Source organism: Dermacentor andersoni, chromosome 4 (assembly GCF_023375885.2).
Source record: "Dermacentor andersoni chromosome 4, qqDerAnde1_hic_scaffold, whole genome shotgun sequence".
In the NCBI taxonomy this organism is placed as follows: Eukaryota; Metazoa; Arthropoda; class Arachnida; order Ixodida; family Ixodidae; genus Dermacentor; species Dermacentor andersoni.
The window spans coordinates 106,895,619-106,918,662 of NC_092817.1; the positions used below are offsets into that span (position 1 = coordinate 106,895,619).

At 47.4% G+C, this 23,044-nt stretch overlaps 1 protein-coding gene across 2 annotated transcripts; it reads right to left on the bottom strand.

The window, feature by feature from the left end:
* Nucleotides 1-3,579: 3,579 nt before the first annotated feature.
* On the bottom strand, nucleotides 3,580-22,799 carry LOC129386374 (uncharacterized). 2 transcript variants are annotated; one of them, XM_055074228.2, is made up of 4 exons: nucleotides 11,579-11,718; nucleotides 10,185-10,483; nucleotides 6,415-6,551; nucleotides 3,580-3,941 (listed from the first exon to the last, which is right to left on the bottom strand). In XM_055074228.2, exons 1-4 carry the CDS (start codon nucleotides 11,637-11,639, stop codon nucleotides 3,608-3,610), a joined length of 831 nt encoding a protein of 276 aa, XP_054930203.2. In that variant the 5' UTR covers nucleotides 11,640-11,718; the 3' UTR covers nucleotides 3,580-3,607. The 2 variants fall into 2 exon arrangements, with proteins under 2 accessions (XP_054930203.2, XP_054930202.2); XM_055074227.2 differs by lacking the exons at nucleotides 10,185-10,483; nucleotides 11,579-11,718 and adding an exon at nucleotides 22,244-22,799.
* Nucleotides 22,800-23,044: the final 245 nt, after the last annotated feature.

Sequence of the window (23,044 nt, forward strand, 5' to 3'; positions counted from 1 at the left end):
AGGCATTAGGCCACGATCATGTTTTTTTTTTTTTTTTGTATTTGACAGTGACAGGTCACCAATAAAATTACGGTACACGCACATCCAGGTATAGACGCTGATTGGTCACACTAGAACAGGCAGCCCAGTCCAGGATACGCATACTTCTCTCGTGTCAACAAACAACTACAGCGCTTTCATATTATCACCACATGTCGATTATGACATCTGGTTCGCATACTATGGCACATGCCCGCAATGGGGGATTGGCCAAGAAGTGGGCGGTGCATACCGTGTCAACGCAATCTAGCTCTTCGATATGATCGAACTGCTGCTGATGGCGAGGAGCGTCGCCAGTGGCGCTGCAGGTGTCCCACCTCGATGGCGCACGAGATGAAACCGACAGGGAAAGTGTCGGGGTTAGTCAGCGTTCGCTGAAATATTAGACAACGCTAGCTTGACGTTTACTACCTGTTCGGCTCACAGCCATTGCGGAAGGAAAAATAACGAGGGAGCATTACGTCACGTAGCCAGCCTTGGCAAGCGAACGCTCCGTGAAGCCACAGAGGTGGCCCAACACGTGACATTTTGCGTCGAGATTTACATAGATGTTCGGTTACCACTAGCTGTGCCAGTAGTTTTTATTCGGTGCGCGCTCGTTCAGCTGCCCTACCGTGGCTCTAGCTGCCTGCAGAGGGGTAACACTAAATCTAACCGCGCACTTTGGCGTGCCATCACGTGTCGGGCCACCAAGTCGGCTTCAATCGCGTTGCGGTATACTCCCTCCTTTCTTTTTCCTTCCTCCATGCTCACAGCAGTTAATACACACGTCAGCTCAACAGAAGCGCTATATGGTGGCCTGCGCACAACGCTCATGCCAGTAGCGACAACGCTCCCTTAGCTCCGCTACGGAGGCCATTGAGAGTAGTTTTGTGGTGCGTCGACTTCGCTTTGTCGACGTTGCAGCCAAGCACACTCCGCGCCTCTGGAGCAAGGAGGTGATAGACTTACGGAGTGGAGGTGGTTCTCAAAAAGTGAAGCCGTGGTCGCCGCCACCTTGCTACAGGCGAAAAGCCCGAACAGGAGTAGCCGCAGCAGGACAGCGTGGTGTGCGTTTGTCGTGCTTATTGTTGAACTGATTGTGGCATGCTTTCCGAAGGTGTTACATCATCTCAGTAGGTTCATTGTAAGGTTCGTAACAACGCAACACAAGACACGGACACAAGGAAAGTAAAAACGACAACGCGGTGCTGTGTTGTCGTTTGTTGGAAGAAATGTTGTTGGAGGCATCTTTGTTGGAACAAATGAATTTGCAACATTTAGCGGCCGGGGTAAAGAAAGCAAAAATTCTGGATCTACATTTTTCTTTACTGTGAAATCGCGCAAAGTTGACATGCCGTCCCGGGCCATAGTTTCTGAAAAAGGCAGCTCACAGTTATTTGTTTCCGATTCTCTACAGGGGAATCTTGTGCGCTTAAATATAGTTGACCATTTCCGGAGAGCCAATGCGGATATTGTGTGCAAGTACCTGAAAGGCAGTTCGTTGAACATCCGGTGTAGCTTCAGCGTAGATGTGGAAAACTTATATTACTCCCTTCTGTTAGATACGGGACCTTTTCCTGAGCCTCCTTCGAGTTCACCAGACCACATCGAATCGCGCCACACCTAACTAAGGAACGCAGAAGCAGATCTACCCCATTCCCGAGGCGCGGCACGTGCAAACGAGTTGGCGTCCCCAACCTCGTGCGCCGCAGGTGGAGCTATTCACTGCTTGACTCTTCTCGAAAGTATAGCGAGAGCCTGGCAGTGTTCCAGGTAACGTGGGTCCCGAGGTAAGACGGCTGTAATGCACCGTGAAGCCCTGGTAGCAATCCCCCTATCCGCCTTTGTGAAGGCAGTTGCAGACCGGGAAGGCAATACCGCAGAGAGATGTAAGCCCTCGGACAATTGGGGCCAAGCAGCGACCCTGCGCGCCGGGTGTGACACAATCGCACGGGCGCCTACCATTGGCCGAAAATGACGCCACCTGAGCAGGCTCGCCGATTGGCCGAAAATGACGTTACTTCGAGACAGCGAAAGGGTTAAAAGCCAGAGACCAGGAGCAGCAACAGAGCATTCCTTGATTCATCTCTTTCGAGCTTCTTGCCACGGGCCGCAGCGTCCGAGTTGCTGCCGGCCCGTGATGACTTTATGACTGTTAATTTCTTTGTACTCTCACTGTAAATAATGTAAATAAACCTCCAGTTCTCATCTCAAAGTCCTCCTCAACCTCGGCCAATTCCCGCACCCAACGGCAAGGTCCAAAATCTGGGGGACAGCAATTGGGATTGTCCTCCAGATCCAACAACTGGATGTCAGCGGTGGGATCGTCCTCAACTGCAACAACTGGTGGCAGCGCTAGGGATGAACGTTCGTCCAAAGAAATCCAACACTACCACATGCTCAGATTATGAAATGCGTTAACAGCGCCTTGCTGTCTTTTTTACCTTCCTTTTGTCGGTATCTTGTGTTGTGCTGTTACGAACCTTACCATGAATCCTAACCAACTGGCCCAACTCGCCGTCTTGATCTCAGAAGGTCATCTGGCTGCACCAATCACGTAAACACCTCTGGTTCCTGCAACCTTCCCCCTTACAAAATAATATCTCGTTGATGCTCACGACGGTGTGTTGCGTACGCTTGCTTCAATTGGGAACGGTTAGGAAGGTGCTCGTACGGACACGCATGAAATTTACGCGTCAAGTAGACGCTGGTACGTCACTGCGTGTGGTGTTATACAGGGTGTCCCAGCTAACATTAGCCAGAGTTTCAAAATATGCGAATGCCACATAGCTGGACAGAATCAAGGTAATGTTGTTTGCCGTCGCTTGGAGATACTCAAATTATTTTTTGTATTCCGCCTAATTATTAGTCTTAAATAATCAACTTCTCAAATATTATGATTAGATGAACACTGTCAGTGAGGAAATTGTAAAGCGACATGAAAAACTCCCGATACAGCTTTGTTGCTCAATACGTGCTACATAAAAGTGTTTTTCCGATCGTGAAAGAAAACCGCAAATACACGCAAAGTTGCCGCACGACTGGCCGCTTGAGGCAGACTATAGCGCCGGCCGCGCTGGGCTTCGACGAGCCGCAACGTTGTGGCACTCTTCCAACTGTGCGCAGCGTGCCAGGAACGGTGCTAGTCTCGTGAACTCTCGCGAAAGTTTATCTATATCTGAAAGTGATCGCGCGAGAATACCGCCCCTGTTCAAGTCAGAAAGGTTTGGCGATGTTTACCGACAACACAAGTTGGAACCGTTGTGAGGATCAAGTGCTGCACTCACGGCGAAGAATTTAGCGAGAACGAGTGAGGTAACACCTAAATTCTGTCTTCACAAATTCGCAAAGCAATGCAGGATTCCTGCAATGGGCACCGCCGGACACCTGTGCCAGCGGCGGACATCAAAACGACCAGGGGAGATGAGCGCATAACCGCTATCGATGTTAACTGTTCCGCAGCCTAAACGTTGAGCACACGAATCGAGTGGCACGCCACACACGTGTGGGCTCGTGCGTTGACCAGCACAATTCATGCCCCAACTACGCGCAGGGACTAACGATCACCGCGTTGTTCGCATTTATTTCAAGCAGCGAGCTTTTCGTCGCTCTCCAGAGGCACCAAGCGGCTGCCTGGCCAATAGCGCATAGGTATGGCTCCAGTCAAGAGCTCTTCCAGGGTGACGGTGGAGGCCGCCTTCAAAGCAATCTGTGGCACGGACAGCAGGAGCCGAGACCCAGGCTCGTCGTCCGGGGCTTCCGACCCGATGATGAGCGGCCACTTTCGCGCGGCACTGATGTAATGGATGGTCGTGGGCGTCATGGACGGCGACCACGGTAGCATCAGCGGAACTGGACCCGCTTCAGCCGCTGTGGCTGGCGTGCAGGTTGCCGTGTTAGCCCAGGATCCTTTGCCGTTGCTGTAGGAGACGCGGACACGTATACAGAAAGCTAGCCCTCGATGAGACGATCACGTTATATATATATATATATATATATATACAGTGAAGCCGACGCGCGTATGAAGCGGTTTATTGACGTTTCGGCCGGGGTCCGGCCTTCATTAGAATACATTGCATGGTGTCAGTACAGTTAATATACATGTACCTATCAACCAAATGAAGATACGCTTACATGAAAAACGAATAAAACGGGCGAACAAAATGCATCCGAATCGTTCAAGGGATAGCTGACACGTGTATAGACCGATGGCGATCGCAAACGTATCATCGAAAATACAAAGCAAGAAAACGCACCGAAATGAATTGTAAAAAACCAATCGCCATGTGACAACAAAACGTCAATATGTGCTCAATATGTGCTATGTTATCAAGCAAACACAGACACAGAAAAAGGGGAATAGCGACGTACTAGTAGAAGAGGGACAAGTGACGGGCTACAAAGACAGGCAACTCAATTTTCCTACACATTCATTCATACCACACGCGACGGTATCAAACTTATAAATAAGGAAGGATTCGCGGGCTTCTCTATTATAATTTGAACGAAATCCAGATTCAAGCAACGTGACTCTCAGTTTATCAAATGAGTGGTCAGAAAGATGCACGTGTCTTGAGATGGGCAGGTTGGGCAACGTGTTAGCGTGGAATTTATGATAAAGCGGAATCTGAAAGGCCCTTCTGTTTGTCCGATGCACCGTTTTTTGCAGAGTGTACATTCAGTATATATATATATATAACAAACGCCCATAATCTTTCTTGGGTATTTATGTTTTACTGCTAGAACTAACCTTGGGAGTGTTAGGCAGCGCCATCACTCACAAACCACTCAAAGTTAGTTCTAGTAATAAGAAAGAGAGGTCGACCTAAGCCAGTGTGTTATAGTCTACTGCACTGGACTGGGGCAGGTGGAAGGGGAATGAATGTACTGGGATGGATGATGATGAGAAATATGGAACTCAATTGTTACTGTGCAATGACATGGAAGAATACAAGGAGTCCTCTCTCATGTCCGATTTCAATTCCGTGCTCGGTTAATTAGCAAGGTACTACATCCGGGTAACTTGGAATTGGGAATCCGTTGTAACCTTCAGAACAGAATTACACCATATATAGCCATGGAAACGAAGATAATTTATACGTTTGATGCAGCTGTCTGATTTTTTTTTTATTCTTTTGTGTAATTATGAGTAGAAAGCTAACGTGGACTTGGTCTTTTAGCCATAAAAAAGCCACACAGACAAGGCCTTGCCTCCGTTCTTGCGTATTTGCGCAGCAACATTTGTTGGCACGAACCAGTCGGCCTGGGAAAAAAATTCTTAAAAGAGGTGATTGCCAGAAAATAATCGTATCACACAGCATTATCGGTTGGTGCGAGCGACCGATGCAGCTTGTATCACGCACACAGTTATAAGCTTTCAGCTTGACGCACCTATCAGCACTGTAGCATTTGTATGTCTCAGCATACTCACTCTGCAGTGTATACTGTACTCTGCATATAACGGACTGTGTAATAAACGTAATGTCATTACCTAACACGCATAGCGCATCCTGCATCAGTGGTACTTTCAAAACTTTTCACCCCCCCCCCCCCTTAGACATACCGTGCCAGTACTTCTGACCCACGACTTCAAGTTGGTATACTGTTGTGCAGGCAAATTCGTCCTCAGATAAATTTGAGCGTAGTGAGCCCTCCTTATTCCCCTAGAACGGTCCTTGACACAATTGCAAGTTCTTCGCAGCATTTTGTCTCAGCACGAACTGGTTCGTAATGGAATTATTCTCTAAAATTAAATGCACTGTAACACCTCATCTCAGTCGCAATTTAGTGCTAGTCAATTCGTCGTTTCACGCAATAAACGGGATTTTCACTGCTCCCGTAGCCATATTTTTCGGTAGTGTATGATACATGGGTAGCGTTTTTTTTCCCTTTCAGATAACTGAAATGTGCCCGACTGTGACTAACTGTGACAGGACTGAACTAAAGGGAACTGAATGGAACTGAACTGAATGTAACTGATGTGAATCGAACTGAACTAAATTGAACTGAACTGAAGTGAACTGAGCAGAACTGAAGTGAACAGGACTGGACTGGTATGGACTGAACTGAACTGGACTACATCATCTGTGATTGGCTGATTATGACTGACTGTGAGTGGCTGGCTGTGGTTGGCTGTGACTAGCTGGCTGGCTGGCGGGCTGACTCGCTGGCTGGTTTCAATACTTCGAGCACCAGGGCTATGAGAGACGGCGCGGGCATGGAGGAGACTCAGCACAAGCTTTGATTTATGTCGGACCACGGGGAGGGAGGGGGGGGGGGATTCTAATAGCCAAGTGTAATAGCGTTTTCGCGCGCCGTTTCTATCGGAGTGCAACGACCACAGTCGCGAATGCAACCCTTGACCTTGTGCTCCGAGTTATGACCGGCACTTACCGATACCATGCGACACCTTGTGTGGGTGTAGGCCACAGGCTTTGCAGGGAAGCCCATTCCTCTGCGCTGAAGCACTCTCGCAGCCAGCTGAGTTCCTCGAAAGAACCATAGTGAGCTCTGTGGCGGCACAGCTCATTCTGAGAAATGCAGGAAAAAGAAAAAAGAACAAGCATGTTGTAGACGTGTGGGGCTAGCACGGGTGGACTTCGACACACGAGCGTATTTCCCCGAACATCATCGTCGTCGTCGTCGTCATCATCATGAGGAAGACGACATCATCCTTAATTTCATAAACGTTCTTTGTTGTTCTTGTTGCTATTGTCGTTGTCGTCGTCGTCGTCGTCGTCGTCGTCGTTGTTGTTGTTGTTGTTGTTGTTGTTGTTGTTGTTTTGTTGTGACCAGCTCTTGCACGCCATGCCCACGGCTAGGGGTGGGTCAGCTATACAATTTAAAAGTGCGGTGCACCATACAGCTCACTGCAATGCTTGCGTCAAAATCTAAAATGATACCTATGCGCTATAAGGATAGTAAGAGTGTCCAGCTATATAAAGCTACCGTAAAATTGGAAGGAAAAACTAAAAAAAACGAATGGTGTACTAGATGTACTGGAGTGCTTTTCCCAGGCAGTTAGACAGTCGGACTGGTGAACACCGTGTGTAAAGACTGTATATAACGTGCGCGTGTGTAATGCTGCGGACGACCCGTGGCACTGAAAGTAGAGAAAGAACGGTTGTTGGATTTGGCGCGAGCTTGCAGGGCGTGGCACTTGGGCCAACAGCCAATTGCGTATTCTTGAGGACGAAGAAGATAAGGAAAGAAAATCAAGCTCATTCCGTCCTGCCAAGGTGGATGACCAGCGGGGCTGTAAACGTCGTGATAAGAAAACTTGTGGTAAAGACTTTATTGCATCACTCATTGTCACTTAGTAACGACGGTCACAGTGGTTTTGTGGTCGCAATGATATACACTGATCGGCATGCTCGCAAATGCAGACACGTTCTTTGAGAATGTCAAATCGATGCACGTACGCGACTAGGTGGCCGGTTGGGCCGGATCGCAAGCGATATATCTGCAACACGAAACGCGTAAACCACTCTTTTTTCGGTCCCGACCACGGCGGCATCATGATCACGAGCACGTGCCTAGTCGCCCAAGCTACTAGACAACTAGGGGCACTGGGTCAGTGTAAGCGGCTAGCTAAGCTAAGCTAAGCTAAGGTAACACACCTGTCACACGTGCACCCGCGAACTTTGTTGACATGAAACTCCCTAATGGAGATTGAGGGCAATGGAGTTGCGGCCATGCTACACGGCACAGTGCGAGCTTTTCACGGGCGCCGCATGGGACAGAAACGGCGCTGCTGCGCTTACTTTCGCGTGCAACTGCTCACATATACAATCGCCGTTAACGGTAGTTTTTCGTTTGCTTTTTTAGCGGAGTATGTAATGTAACAAAATTACAGCGAGAAAGCTTGCTGCACGTTACCGCAAGACTTGTTTTCAAAGCACAGCGAGGTTAAAAGCGATGCTGGCCACACTGCGCTCTTGCTTTCGTGCGTGGATAACGTTGTTCAATCGGTGCGCTTCGAGTTGTGATCTCGTGCTGTGTAATGGTGCGTGTGCGTGTGTTGGCGGTGAGCTCAACTGCTTCCAGATGAGTGACGAAGCAGATAAACAAAAGATATGGCGGGACGACATTTCTCCATGCGGCATGGCGAAGTATTGGTGTGGAGGGTACAGGCGCTATGTCCTTAAAAACAAATTAAAAACTCCCATTATGTGGCGTGTAAACCAAGGCAAAAAAAATAATAACAATGCCAAAATTTGTAAGCGAGCCAGTTGCGATGATTTTATTAGCGTGGTTTTTTCGCAGTTGTAGCTATCTGGGAACGAGAGTACTCTATCCAGCCGTAATGGTTATTGCCGAACTTTCTTCTCCAAAACATCCAGATAGATAGATAGATAGATAGATAGATAGATAGATAGATAGATAGATAGATAGATAGATAGATAGATAGATAGATAGATAGATAGATAGATAGATAGACAGACAGACAGACAGACAGACAGACAGACAGACAGACAGACAGACAGACAGACAGACAGACAGACAGACAGACAGACAGACAGACAGACAGACAGACAGACAGACAGACAGATAGATAGATAGATAGATAGATAGATAGATAGATAGATAGATAGATAGATAGATAGATAGATAGATAGATAGATAGATAGATAGATAGATAGATAGATAGATAGATAGATAGACAGACAGACAGACAGACAGACAGACAGACAGACAGACAGACAGACAGATAGATAGATAGATAGATAGATAGATAGATAGATAGATAGATAGATAGATAGATAGATAGATAGATAGATAGATAGATAGATAGATAGATAGATATATAGATAGATAGATAGATAGATAGATAGATAGATAGATAGATAGATAGACAGATAGATAGATAGATAGATAGATAGATAGATAGATAGATAGATAGATAGATAGATAGATAGATAGATAGATAGATGGATAGATGGATAGATAGATAGATAGATAGATAGATAGATAGATAGATAGATAGATAGATAGATAGATAGATAGATAGATAGATAGATAGATAGATAGATAGATAGTGTCACGCCTCAATACGGCGTTAAGCATTCCTTGGACGCTTCCCATGAGGCTGTTGCCTAATCAGCCCGCGCTCATACGGCGACGAGGCCCGACATAGACTTTGACGCGCGCAAACAAAGGAGCTTACTTCGAGGCAACAACTACCCACGGAGGCGCTTATCACCGCGTAGACCCCTCTGCCTGAACCTGACCCTGACAAGCTGAACTAATAGATGAAAAGGGCCAACGTCGAAGGATACCGTGAGAACAGCGTCGGCTTGAGTTTCCCAGACTGTGACGTGGTTGCCTCGTATGGTAACATAGGAGGCGGAGTCCGGCGGAACGATGCGTCAACATGGGAGGGATAATTCGACCGATTCGACAATTGTGATTGGCCGAGATACTGTCATCGGATTCCCTAGGCTAGTCTCCTAGGGAGTGGAGGCCTTTGGTGTGTGAGAGTGTGCTGACGTGCGGTGGTGCGAATTCGGGCCCTTAATATGCTTCTACATGGAGTGGGCTCCCTTATCTGGCGCCAGTGTGAATAATGTCAAATAAACCCCTTTTCCTTCATTCCTAATATCGGACTTACAGATTCCTGTGCCGGTTGGATTCCTGGCCTAAACGCTCTCCCGAGCCGAAACAATAAATGTGCTAAAAACGGCTGGAGCAGGCAAAAATGCTACTCGCATAAAAAGACAGTTTAGTAGAAGCTGCAGACGAAGTGATGAACCACATGGAACAAATAGGAACCTTTCGCCTCTACATGTATACATCTCTCGCTTCTTTTGCTCGAGCAGCACTGATAAGATCATCTGAACGCAGTTTCCTCCTAGTTAATGCGTCTATAAAAGTAGATGCGAAGACTTCAAGGTATAAACCAATTTGAATCAGTGCTGTTACGATGCTCTACGTTTCGTGTCGTTTCGCGTTTACAGATTTCTGATGGCCGATTAGTCATCGGAAATGTCGAGGCCGTTGTGCTCACGCACGACAAAAAAAAACATGTGTTCTCTCAAGGACACAGCCAAATACAAGGCACAAAAAATAACCTATGCTTTCACAAGAAGGTTCAAGGACCACATACAACTGGTGAGAAAACTGTCACCGTATCAGGGAACAAATTCCCAGAAACAAAGCAGTACTTGCGGAGGTACCAACGGCGGTGCACGACGCTGGTGTAGTTGCAAGCCGCATTGGTAGTCGACACCGGTGTAGCACGCCCGGCTGGATGTAGACGGGCAGTGGCCGGACGCCCTTTCGGCGTTCGCCAACCGCGGGCAGCTGGAAGGAGCTTGAAGTGACGTCTGTGCCAAGGTGAGAGCCTGCAGCGACCTTGAGCCATGTACTCGGCAGGCCACTACTCTCGCGTCCAGGACGCCATTTTCTCCGTTCTGCCACGTCTGCAACGCTCGCCGTCTCCCTCCGAAGCTTTCTTCGCACACTTGCGAGAGAAATAGGTTATGTAGCATTACGTCGCACCTCACTGAGGTCCCGGATACATGATTTAAGCCGCATTCGCCGCACTGCAAAGTGTTGTTCAGGAGCCCACTCGACACACGCCATGCCTCTTTGAGGAGCGAAGTGTAACTGATCGTGGTCCGGAGCCGATCATCGTAAGTTGTATACGTTGTCTTTTGCACTATTCGTGCAAAATACAACGCATGTCGTAGCCTTCTCTTAATTTGTGCATCCCGGGCCAGCATGATTCCTACACTGCATACTATATGATATATATATATATATATATATATATATCCCCGAAAGTATAAGCGTAGGGTTCAAGAATCATATGCAGAAGAGAAAGGTAATGTTCAATGGCCTGTGAGAGGAACAAGAATTTATGATCGCCAGTGCAGGAGTACGCTTATCTAGGTCAATTACTCATAGGGGACCCTGACCATGAGAAATAAATATACAGAAGAATAAAAATTAGCTGGAATGCATACGGCGAGCATTACCAAATCCTGACTGGGAGCTTACAATGTGTTCAATCATTGCAATTCTACCGATGCTAACATATCGGGCAGAAACTTGGAGGTTAACAAAGGAGCTCAAGAACAAATTAAGGAGTGCGGAAAAAGCGATTGAGCATATGTTAGGCGTAAAGTTAAGAGACAGGAAGAGAATGGTGTGGATCAGTGAGCAAACTGCGATAGCCAATATTCTTGTTGAGATTAGGAGAAAAGAAATGATGGTGGGCTAATAATGCGTAGAAAAGATAAGTCATGGACCATTGGAGTTATAGCATGAGTGCCAAGGGAAGGGAAGCGCAGTCGAGGACCGCCGAAAATTTGGTTAGGTGACGAAATTAAGACATTTTCAGGCGCAATATGGAATGTGTTTGCGCAAGACAGCGGTAATTGGAGATTTCTGGTAGCTGCTTCATCCTGCAGGGGATACAAAAATACGCTGATGATGACGTATGTCATTATATACACATACGCGCTCTTTATTTCCCTATCTGCCTCTACCGCGTGACTGTCTTCCTACATTTCGCGCACATACACTAATGCGTAAATATTCCTAGGCGACTCACCCAGGAAATCTGCCCGTTGGTCTGTCGGTCCGTCCGTAACGCGCGCTACGATGGGCTCCATAAATAAAAACAGTATAAATTTGAAAGGAAAAAGTTCACGCAGAAACTCCTCTGGGAGTTGTATAAGTATCCGTAAGCATTGTGCCACTTGCTCATCTCAACGTAGCCCGGTGTCATTATCAACCCTTATCGATCTTTATCAACCTTATCGGACATGATCCGAGCCTTATTAACCCTTATCGGTCCTTATCAATGTTATCGAACTTGATTTGACCCTTATCGGTGCTTAATAACCTTATCAGAATTGCTCCGGGCATTATAAACCTTTATCGCTATTTAGAACCTTATCTATCCGCGTCGTACCGCTATGAGACCTATATAAGCCCTCATCACTCCTTATCATCCTTATCAACGCACTGACTGCTTACCTGTTTGTTGTGAGGCGTGAAGCGTATGAGCCAGCAGAGACCGGCGCCATTTCGTTCTCGTAAATGCGAAACTCTTAAAAGACGCAATAAAAGTTTTCACTCACTCACTCACTCGGTGAAGGAACGTCTCAGCGGAAGATGCATCCCGCGACCACCGAAACACATCGGAGATGAAGCGAGCTTGGCATTAAATATTCGCGAAATTGGAATTTCTCTGATGTCTACAATGCTCCAAGTCGGCTCTACATGTGGTCCTAGAGATAGCTTTAATTCCACCGTCACCAAACCTTTCAACAAAACCTTCATAGAAACTATTCTCTTATGACATTTGTTTTGTACCGCCGGTACAATACAATCATGTGGCTCAGACATATTCACCTTCTGCAAGCGCGGGTGTTTATAGCCCAGAGGGTAAGACACTGCGCTTCTTGGTGTGGGGTCGTAAGTTCGAAACTCATTGCAGCCAAACTTCAAAGTCGCGCTGTGTACGACTAACCTTCCATACATTATTCAATGTCCGTGCCTCAAAACTCCCGCGCTCTCTACGACGAGGCAAAGCAAACAAGTAAGACATGCACTGACAACTGGCGCCGCAAGAGGAAAGCTAATAAACCACGCGAACCTTAGTTTCATACAATAATTACTAGAGCGAACTCTGGCGCCAGTGTCTACGGGAGTTGCAATCGGGGTGGTTCAGTCAGTATAGGAATTATGGGAAGCGTAGATGAATTTGCCTAAACTTCGTTTTTCCTGCCTTAAACGTCTCTTCGATTTTGCAAATTCGTCATTTTCAACAAAGTATCATCATCAGCAGCAGCAGCAGCAGTAGCAGCAGCAGGAGTCTGGCTACGCCCACTGCAGGGCAAAGGCCTCTCCCATACTTCTCCAACTACCCCGGTCATGTCCTAATTGAGGCCATGTTGTCCCTGCAAACTTCTTTATCTCATCCGGCCCCCTAACTTTCTGCCTACCCCTCCTACGCTTCCCTTCCTTGGGATCCAGTCCGTAACCGTCATGAGGAAGCTTTAGCTCGGGCCCAACACCGACGCGGCCTATTCAAATGCGTGTAAAACGCAAAAACGTTTTTCTGAGGTAATCCCTAGACCGATTTTGATGAAGTTTGTTGAATTTGAGAGATAAAGTTAAATTCTAGTGACTGTTGGGAGCGAAATTTCGATTTAGGGTCTCAATTTTTGTTACAAGAATTTTCATGTATTCGTAAGTTTGAGAAAATAGAAACCCGAAGTTTACAAATTAATAGCTCTGCGTCAAGAACAGATATCGCGGCTCTGTAAACGGAATCCATTAGATCATTCAAAGCGAACAATTTCGATATGTCATGTTATATCTTACATCAATTTGTTACGCTGTTTACAATGGTTCTGCAAAAGCTGTATTTACATAATGCAACACTTCTTTGTGTTTATGTGTGAGATATCAATTTTGTCCGCTTTAGATGTACTATTAGATGCAATTCACAGAATTGTGGTATCATTTTTCATTGCTAAGAGACAGGGTTGTAAACTTGATAGTTTAGTTTTCGTAATATTTTCAATTTTTGTCATTTTTTAATAAAAATTGACGACCTAAATCAAAAATTCGAAACCAACAGTCACTAGCATTTGAGTTTTTCTTTTAAATGCAACAAACGTCGTCAAATTTGGTTCAGTGGTTGACGATGGAAACGAATTCTCCTTTTACATGTACCTGCATAGGAGCACCCGAGCTAAAGCTTCCTCTTGATGACCATCGGTTAACTTCCCTCCTCATTACATGTCCATGCCCATTTCTTTTTCTTGATTTCAACTAAGATGTCATTAACTCCCGTTTGTTCCCTCTCCAATCTGCTCTCTTCTTATCCCTTAGGGTTACACCCTCCATTCTTCTTTCCATAGCTCGTTGCGTCGTCCACAATTTAAGCAGAACTCTTTTCGTAAACCTCCAGGTTTCTGCCCCGTACGTGAGCACTGGTAAGACACAGCTGTTATACACTTTTGAGGGATAATGGAAACCTGCTATTCATGATCGGAGAGTGCCTGCCAAACGCACCCCAGCCCACTCTTATTCTTCAGATTATTTCAGTCTCATGATCCGGTTACTGTGCAATACTGTCTAATAAATGATTAAATCATATTAATATCAAATATTATATCATCAAATATCAAATCATCCTATGGAAAGATTCGAACACAGGACCTCTGTTTCATTTCGAATTGATTAATGCGAAAGTATTATATGCACCATTACGCGAAAACCCGTCGGCGTTGACGTGACCGAAAGATGGTACCAAAAATGGCCGACGGCGCAAAGAGTAAAAAACTCAGTGCCCTTCCACTCTGTGAAGAAGGATGACTAGCGAAGCTGTGTGTGTGAGCCCCTTCATGACGAAATGCACCTCCGCCGCTGGTCGGACCGGCATTGCACTATCTTCGGGATCGGCCTACGTAAGGGGCGCGCTTAACGCCTGCTTCACCTCCGCCGCTGGTTGGCACCGCATTGCACTATCTTCGGGATCGGTCCACGTATGGGGATTGCTTAACGCCTGCTTCACCGTCGCCGCGGGTCGGCCCTGCACTGCACCATCTTCGGGATCGGTCCACGTATGGGGAGCGCTTAACGTCTGCTTCACCTCCGCCGCGGATCGTGCCGGTATTGCACTAGCTTCGGGATCGGTCCACGTATGGGGAGTGCTTAACGCGTGCTTCACCTCCGCCGCGGGTCGGGCCGGTATTGCACGATCTTCGGGATCGGCCCACGTATGGGTAGTTCTTAACGCCTGCTTCACCTCTGCCGCGGGTTGGCCCGGCCTTGCACTAGCTTCGGGATCGGCCCACGTATGGGTAGTGCTTAACGCCTGCTTCACCTCCGCCGCGGGTTGGCCCGGCATTGCACAACTTCGGGATCGGCCCACGTAAGGGGCGCGCTTAACGCCTGCTTCACCTCCGCCGCGGATCATGCCGGTATTGCACTATCTTCGGGATCGGCCCACGTCTGGGGAGTTTTTTTGCTTACGACACGAAAATTTCCTTGGAGGGTAGAGGTATACAGCTTCACTGTAAAACACGTCGAAGGATGCTCGGATTAACGCCATTTTTTTCAGTAAGGTTCGTCTAACCAAAGCATATTACTTGGAAAGAAAATTAAGTAAATTTCAGCCTGGGTGAGAATCGAACCCGGGCCTCCGGTGTGCGAGACAAGCACGTTTCACCGACGCCACGGCGGCTCCGTGTTTCTGGATGGATGGAGGGCGTACGTCAATGCATACGTCACCTCGCGTCCGTCTGCCTGACTAAAGGAGCGGCCTAGTGCATGCGTCATTGGGTTCGTCACGGCTCAGCCAATGGGGAGGAGGTGGCGCCACGTCATGAGTGAATAAAATATAAAAAGCAATAATGTCCTATATTGAATGCGCTGTGCGGCCACTCAGTGCCTTTGAAGCGTAACTCCAACGTAACTCGTCGCAGGCAAGTGAGTGCGTTGAGACGCTTGGCGCGTTTTGATTTGGCCTTACCGAGGCGCAGTTAGAATGCAGTGTCTCTGCCGAATTTGTTTGTTTTACATATTATTTCTTTATAGCGATTCGTAACACGCTACAGGCGGATGGGTTTCCTCGTTGGGTAGCATAGAAATGCTTACGCACTTAAAACTCGAAGAAAAACTTTAGCGGTGGTGAGTTTCAAACTTACGACCACACACTCAGATGCCGCGTGTCTTACCCACTGGGGAAACGGCCCCGCTTGCTGAAGGCGAATATATCCGAATCGGGGGTCGGAGCGATTCCGATCAGGTTGATAAAAGCCGATAAGGGTTTATAAGGGTCCTATCGAGTACGGCAGGGTTGATAACGACCGATAAGGGTTTATGAGAGTCGATAAGGGTGGGATCGAGTCTGAGAAGGTTGCTAAGGACCTATAAGGGTTGATATTGGTCGGATCAAGAGCCAAAACAGATTACAAGGCCAATAAAACATAGGAACACCGCTTCGTCAATAGCGGTAAACAACATACGTCGCGTCGCATGCGTGGAGAAGAGCAAGTGGAGCAATGCTTATGCGTGGACAACTCCAGTGGAGTTTCTGCATAATTTTTCCCCACTTTCTGACTCCGAATGCTAATGCAATAGTGGTTTATACATATATATATATATATATATATATATATATAGTCATATCATAAGAAGCCACCAAACACTGACACCAAGGACAACATAGGGGAAATTACTTGTGCTTAGTAAATGAAATAGAGAAACGATAAATTCATGGAAAGTAAAGTGGATGAAAAAACAACTTGCCGCAGGTGGGAACCGAACCCAAAACCTTCGCGGCAAGTTGTTTTTTCATCCACTTTAATTTCCATTAATTTATCGTTTTTCTATTTCATTTACTAAGCACAAGTAATTTCCCCTGTGTTGTCCATGGTGTCAGTGTTTGGTGGCTTCTTATGATATGACTAATAAAAATCGAACCCCTCGATTAACCCCCTTTCTATATATATATATATATATATATTGTGGTTTCTTCAGCTGCACCAATTTTTTTTTTCAAATTGCTTGTGGCAGACAGCTCAATTCTAACCCTCGAGCTTTTATGTTAATCGATGAGGTGGCCATTCCTTCTCTGAGAAATCAAAATCCTTAATTGATTAATGAACACAATTAACCAACGACCGTTCATTACATTGCGGCACATATTTCAATCTACGAAGTATACAACCGGTGAGTTCGCAAGGTTTATCCACTTAGAACTAATTCTCAGGACTATATAGTTCCGAGATATTAATTTTCAAAGTGTCCGACGAAATGTGTTGTTGTTGCAGTTACCTTTGTGCTTCAACGTATCAAGCAGCGTTTTCGTGAAAAAGGTAAGTGGAAGAACTGTGCATCTTTACCGCAACTTTGACGGCGCATATCTCGACACCGGTGCGATCTTCATAATCCGTTTTAAGTCGATATAAGCCGATATGCTTTGCATACTCAATTGCTAAAGTTAGTAGATCAAAAAGTGTGCTTTAAAGTCTTTAGTTATGGAGTTCATTACTGTAACTATGTTAATTATTGATTAACCATTTTGATTTCTAGTAGAAGGAATGGCCACCTCCAGTGGCGCAGCCAGAAATTTCTTTAGCGGGGGGGGGGGGGGGGGGAGGTTCCGCCGACAACATCACTCCTTCCCCTCGTTCAGCTCTCTCTCTCTCTCTCTCTCTCTCTCTATATATATATATATATATATATATATATATATATATATATATTGCGGTTCTACACAACGCAGACAAGCTCCTTGCACTCCCCGGACAAGAATGCTTTAACACGGATATACGTTTTGCGGTCACTTTGCATCAAATTATGGTATCGGCCTTATGCTATGTTTAAAAATGATGATATTAAAAGAAACTAAAATTTCGTCTACGAATTGGTGCTTTATAGAATGTATGTGAGTGACCTAGCTGGTACATGATTTGTAAAAATGAACGACGCTAAAAAGGGGACCATAGAAGAAAATGCGGCGCACTAACGTGTCTTCTCGTTTGCAGGCCAGGCTTGTCTCGCCTTGCTTTCACATTCTAGCTTGGCCTTGGCCTCCATATATATATATATATATATATATATATATATCATGTTCAAGGAAAAGTTCTGTAGGTCTGGTGCATTGGCAGTTGCAGAAACGAAGGAACGCACTTACGAAAATAGCATTTCTACTGTTTCAACGTTTCGGCCGTGCCACGGCCGAAACGTTGCAAACAATGCACAAAAGCGAAATCAAAGTAGTTGAAAAGATAACTTGTTGCATGTGGGGAGCAAAGACGCAGCCTTCCCTGCATATATATATGTATATAACAAGTTATCTTTTCAACTACTTTGATTTCGCTTTTGTGCATTGTTTTCTTCATTTCAATTTCAACTGCAACTAATTTCCGATGTGCTTTCCTTGCCTTCATTGGCTGTTAGCGGTATATGCCAGTGATAAAAAACAATCGAACCCCTCTGTTTCCCTTCTCCTCGTTTATTCATAGTAATGGCCTCGAATCTGGCCGCCTTGATGCCATTAGTTAGCACACGAGAGTTTATTAGCCACGTGCCTGCCCACTTAAAGGGCAACTATGGTGTTTCTTTAACCATATTAGGATATTGACATTTTCAATTTGCATTGGCAGTCCTTCACAAGTAAGGTGGTTCAATTTGCTTAGAAATTCATCAATAATTTCAAATAACCAATAAACGAGATACCGAAACCGAAACGGGTAGCTGCAAACACGCAGAACGCGTGCTAAACATGCAGTACACATGGCGCTAACGTCTAAGCGAAGCTGGTTATGTCTCCTGACGACACAGGGAGCTTTGACAGAGTTCCCGAACTAGACAGCGGCAGTTTAGGCGACGATTTCAGCTACAGCGGAGGTGTAGTTTCTGACATCGCAAACACAGGGTGGCCAGTAGAAAGTCGTGAACACATCCGCCCACCATGGCTTTGAGTGGCCCTGGCTAACACTCCCAGTCCTAATCTAGTACTATCGACGTCTTAATAGCACAATTTGTAGCGCATCGCACGTGTAGATTGAAGGTTGTGAGTGCCGTTCAACTTCGTTTCCTTTTCAAGGCGAAAGCCTTATATTTATGTTTCAAAGTCGCGTTGTGAGGTACAGAAAAAAACTCGCAGTTTCACCCGAAAGCTGGAGCACCGATTGCGATAGCAAATTAGTAGATAGCTTTACGAAGTAAAGATAGTAGCTTTATCGGCCGTATAAGCTTCTGAACATTCGTTTACTAATTTCGCAATGAACGAGGACGTAGAAAGAAACAGACACAGAGAAAGAGCGCATTCTCTGCGTATCTGTTTCTACATCCTAGTGGGGTCGCTCTCACACATTCTATCATGGATCCAAACCAACTAGCTCGCCAACATGTTATAACTAAATTAACAAGCACGGTGTCACGCTCGTACATGTAAGCATGATGAGCGCGGAAACTCGCTGTCAAAATTCTGGAGTGAGGAATCGCTGCAGCAGCAGCGATCGAATTAACCTTCGTGCATCTCTCGCTTCAACCTGAACGAAACGTCGAAAGCACTGCGCATACGAAGCTACCGGCACTACGCGCACTCTGCACACCTCGCATATCGCTTTGACGATGAAGCCTGCGTAGACACCCACTTTGGCCACGTCGCAGATCGCCTTCAAGATACGGCGCTCGCGCGGCCGTGCCGTAAGCAGCAGGCGCCGCAGAAGAGCACCTCCCCCCTTCCTCGTCTCACCTCCCTGCCTCGCGCGCGATAGGAGAGGGCGTGCATCCGGCCCGCGTTCGCCGGCTCACCCTAGCACGCTTTCACAAGTACATGCAACATACAGCGCGCGGTGACAATTTTATCGCCCTTGGGCTGTATACGGAACCTCACGGCGACGCCGACGGCTGAAATGCGCCTGAAGGGGTCCGTATAATTGCTATCGAAATAAAACGAAGGGCGTCGGGAAAGGGAAACAGCTGCGCTACAGGAGGGTTCTGAGAAATGGCGACGGAGCGCAGTCGGAGAGTTGAGCAAAATGTCAGCGCGGCGCCGAAGGGCGTTGAGGGGAAAGCGTAACAGCGGCGCGCGTAGAACGTACTGTAAACGGCGGCAGCTAGCGGCAGCACGCTCGCAGCGCGCTCGCCCGCCTTGCATGCGTAGCTGCGTAAGGTTAAAGCTTAATTCCACATCGCTATGTGTGACTACGCACCAGGTCCTAGTCTTGGGCGGGGAAGACCAAGAAAGTACGCCGCGGCGGAAGAGGCTAGAGCAGCTCGAAACGCAGCTCGTCGTAACCGACGTCGGAAGGAAGCGGCTATGGGTGAAGCTGCGGCAGCGGCCCGACGAGAGCAACATGCAGCCCTGATGCGACACAAGCGTTCTGGGAATGCAGAAGTGCTGGGGACAAGAGGCTGCTGCGGCACGTGCGAGAACAAATTACACAAGACGTCCACGTGCGGTAGCAGCCTTTCTCTCCACCAATTCTGCATTCCCAAAACGCCTGCGTCGCATTAGGGTGGCTTGTTGGTGAAGGGGGACAACAAAGTTCAATCAGATAAGCAGAAAGTTCAGTCAGCAGAAAGTACAAAACAAGGTTCAGCAGCAGGTCAACAGAAGGATCAACTAGGCTTTTGCCTTCATATTCTTAGAAAGTTCTAAGCATCTCCCGTAATTTTTTGGGTTCATTATTTCGTGCATTTCAATGTCAACCCCAGCGAATTACATCCATGCTTCCCTTGGCTTCATAGACTGTTGGCTTGATACACTTAAAAATAATGTTCGCTCTTAAAAAAAAGGAAAAAAGGGAGTAAATGTGTCTATAGCTGACACCCTTGCACCCTTTTTGGGTATAGGGGTGTGACTGATAGACAGATGTACGCCCTTCTTCACTTTTATGGGCGTAAACTATTATACAGTGTATGATTGAGATTAAGCGGCAGTTTCACTTCGCTCCTCCAAGAGGCAGGACGTGTTTCAAGTGAAATTTTGAGCAACTCTTTGCTACGCGGTCAGATCAAAACATGAATCCGGGACCAAGGAAAAGTGCGAATGCAAGGCTATATAACGCATTTCTCGCATTTTCCGCTGAGTGACCACTGATTTTCCCCCCACTTCGACACTCCGTTAACGCATTAAAAGAAGCACTCGCAAGTGCGCGAGGGAGGATTCGGGTGGAGACAGCAAGCGTGGCAGACGTGGCGGGACGGAGAAGATATCGCCCTGAGCACCCTGGGCCACAGGCTCCTCTGTGTGCATAGACGCCATTTCAAGCTTCTTTCTGCAGCCCGCGGTTGGCGAACGCCGCAAGGGCGTCCAATCCTGTTCGTCCCAGAGTCTACAGAGCCTTTCCAGAGCACCGCCAGGCGAAGACCGAAAGGGTGTCAGGCCGTTGCCTGTCCGCATCCAGCCCGGCGCGCTACACCGGTGTCGACCGTCAATGCTGCTTGGAACTACACCAGCGTCGAGTATCGCCGTTGGTACCCCCGCAAGTCCTGCATTGTTTCTGGCAATGTGTTCCCTGATATGGTGACTGTCCTCTCACCAGTTGCATATGGTCCTTGAACCTGATTGTGAAAGCGTAGTCTTGTTTGTTTTATGTGCCTTGTATTTGGTTGTGTCCTTGTGCGAATGTAGCGTTTTGTTTGTCATGCACGCGTACAAACACCTTCATCATTCCCAATGACTAATCGTTCATCAGAATTCTGTAAACACAAAGCGTATAACATCGTGGCAGCACCAATTAAAATACGAGGTCCGAGGTATAGAAATGAGCAAGCAGGACAAGCGCTCTTCTGTAATTGCTTTGTTTTGAGGTCCTCGCATCGAAATTTATAGACACATTACTCAGGAATAAACTGCGTGCAGACAATGTGAACAGCAGTAGTCAAGAAGATTCCGATTCATCCCGCATTGGTTCCCTTGCGGGATTCATCCCGCAAGGGAAATACAAAGGAACATAGTTTAGTAGAAGCTGTAGACTTGAAGTTATACCTATATATGGCGTTCAGATACCGCGATTAACATTTCCTTTTTATTTATATAACATGCTCTTCCGTGCTTAAGCAGTGTCGTCCTCTCTTACAGAGACGAAAAACTGCGATTTCACGGGCTGTTCTTCTCTTCTCCCTACAGAACTATAGGCCCCTGATGTAAAGGCAGACACTCGCAATCTTTGCACTGAGGTGTACCCCATTGACCCTATCGTTTAGAGACGTTCCATTTAATGGTGTCAGTAGTTACACCACAAGTTGCTGTACATCGTCTGACTTCTTGAATCAAGACCTATCACGCGCATTACACAAACCTTAAATGTTTAGCATCCATAGAATAATCCCTACTACTTTCGGCACTGAACAGTTGTGTCCTATTCTTTTCGGGCCGTGTTTTTGACACCTCGATGACCTGTTTGCCCCCCCCCCCCCCCATTTTCGGCATCCGCACCCACCTCATTCTTCGCTTTTCCGAGTTGCGTACCTGTCTCATTGAAGCTTGTCGCACACCTATTACTTCTCGCGCAGCCGCAGCTTCGCTTCCAATGCTATGGTGAACTCCCACGTTCTCCGCTCGATACAACCACGCGTGAAAGCCAGACAAAGGCAACAGAGTTCGGTACTCCTTCCACTACTCTTCTACTCCCATCGCAACGCGTCGCATATACAGCTCCGCTGTAAAGCTGGCTAACGTCTCATGGACATTAATTCGCCATTCTCTTTAAACGTAATCAAGAAGACTGCTAACCTTTCGCCGCCTCCGTGCGCGGCTTCTGAGCAGCTCGCGCTCGCGGTACTCAGCGTCGGCTCTGAGTCGCCGCTGGCGCTGTGCGTTGCGCGCCCTCTCGGCTGCCCGGTAGGACTCGTCCAGACGTCGTATCCGCTGCCGTTGGGCGTTCAGCGACCTCCTCAACGCGGCGGCCGCCGCAGCCTTTTCCGCGCAGCACTGCTGCCGACACAGTCGTCTACGACGAGGCCGCGGCTGCTGCTGCAGCAGCGTCGGGAACGATGCCGGAACGTCGGGCAATGTTTCCACTTTTACCGCGGAATCAGCATGATCAGCAGCAACGAAGGCGCTGGTGCTCTCAAAGGTACAACGTTTCGTGGGGAGCAGGCAGTACTTGCAGGCGTTGACCGCACCCTCGAGGCAGTCGTTGTGGGTGGCGCCGTTTGGGCCAGCGCATCCGCTGTCGCCACAAGAGGAGTTGACCCACATCAGGAACGCAGCAGGTAGTGTCCGCGACCTTCACGATGATAGCGTAAGCAAGCAACGCACCGACGGCGACCTGGTTGCTTACCCGCTGCAGATGGTAGTGCTTACCCGCTGCGCAGGTAGTAGGCGTACCGATTCTTGGATCTAGAGCCGACCGTGGTGGACGCGAACTTGTGGGACAACTAAAGCAGCTCGCGGTGATTTGACGACGGCCTTTGATCGCAGGACGCTGCCATCCGCCGGAGCTGGGGGGCTGGGCCGATTCAAGAGCTTGTAAGCCTGGCTGCTGCAGTTCCAGCCGTGTGCTGCCTGCGTGAGGGCGCGCGCAGTGGTTGG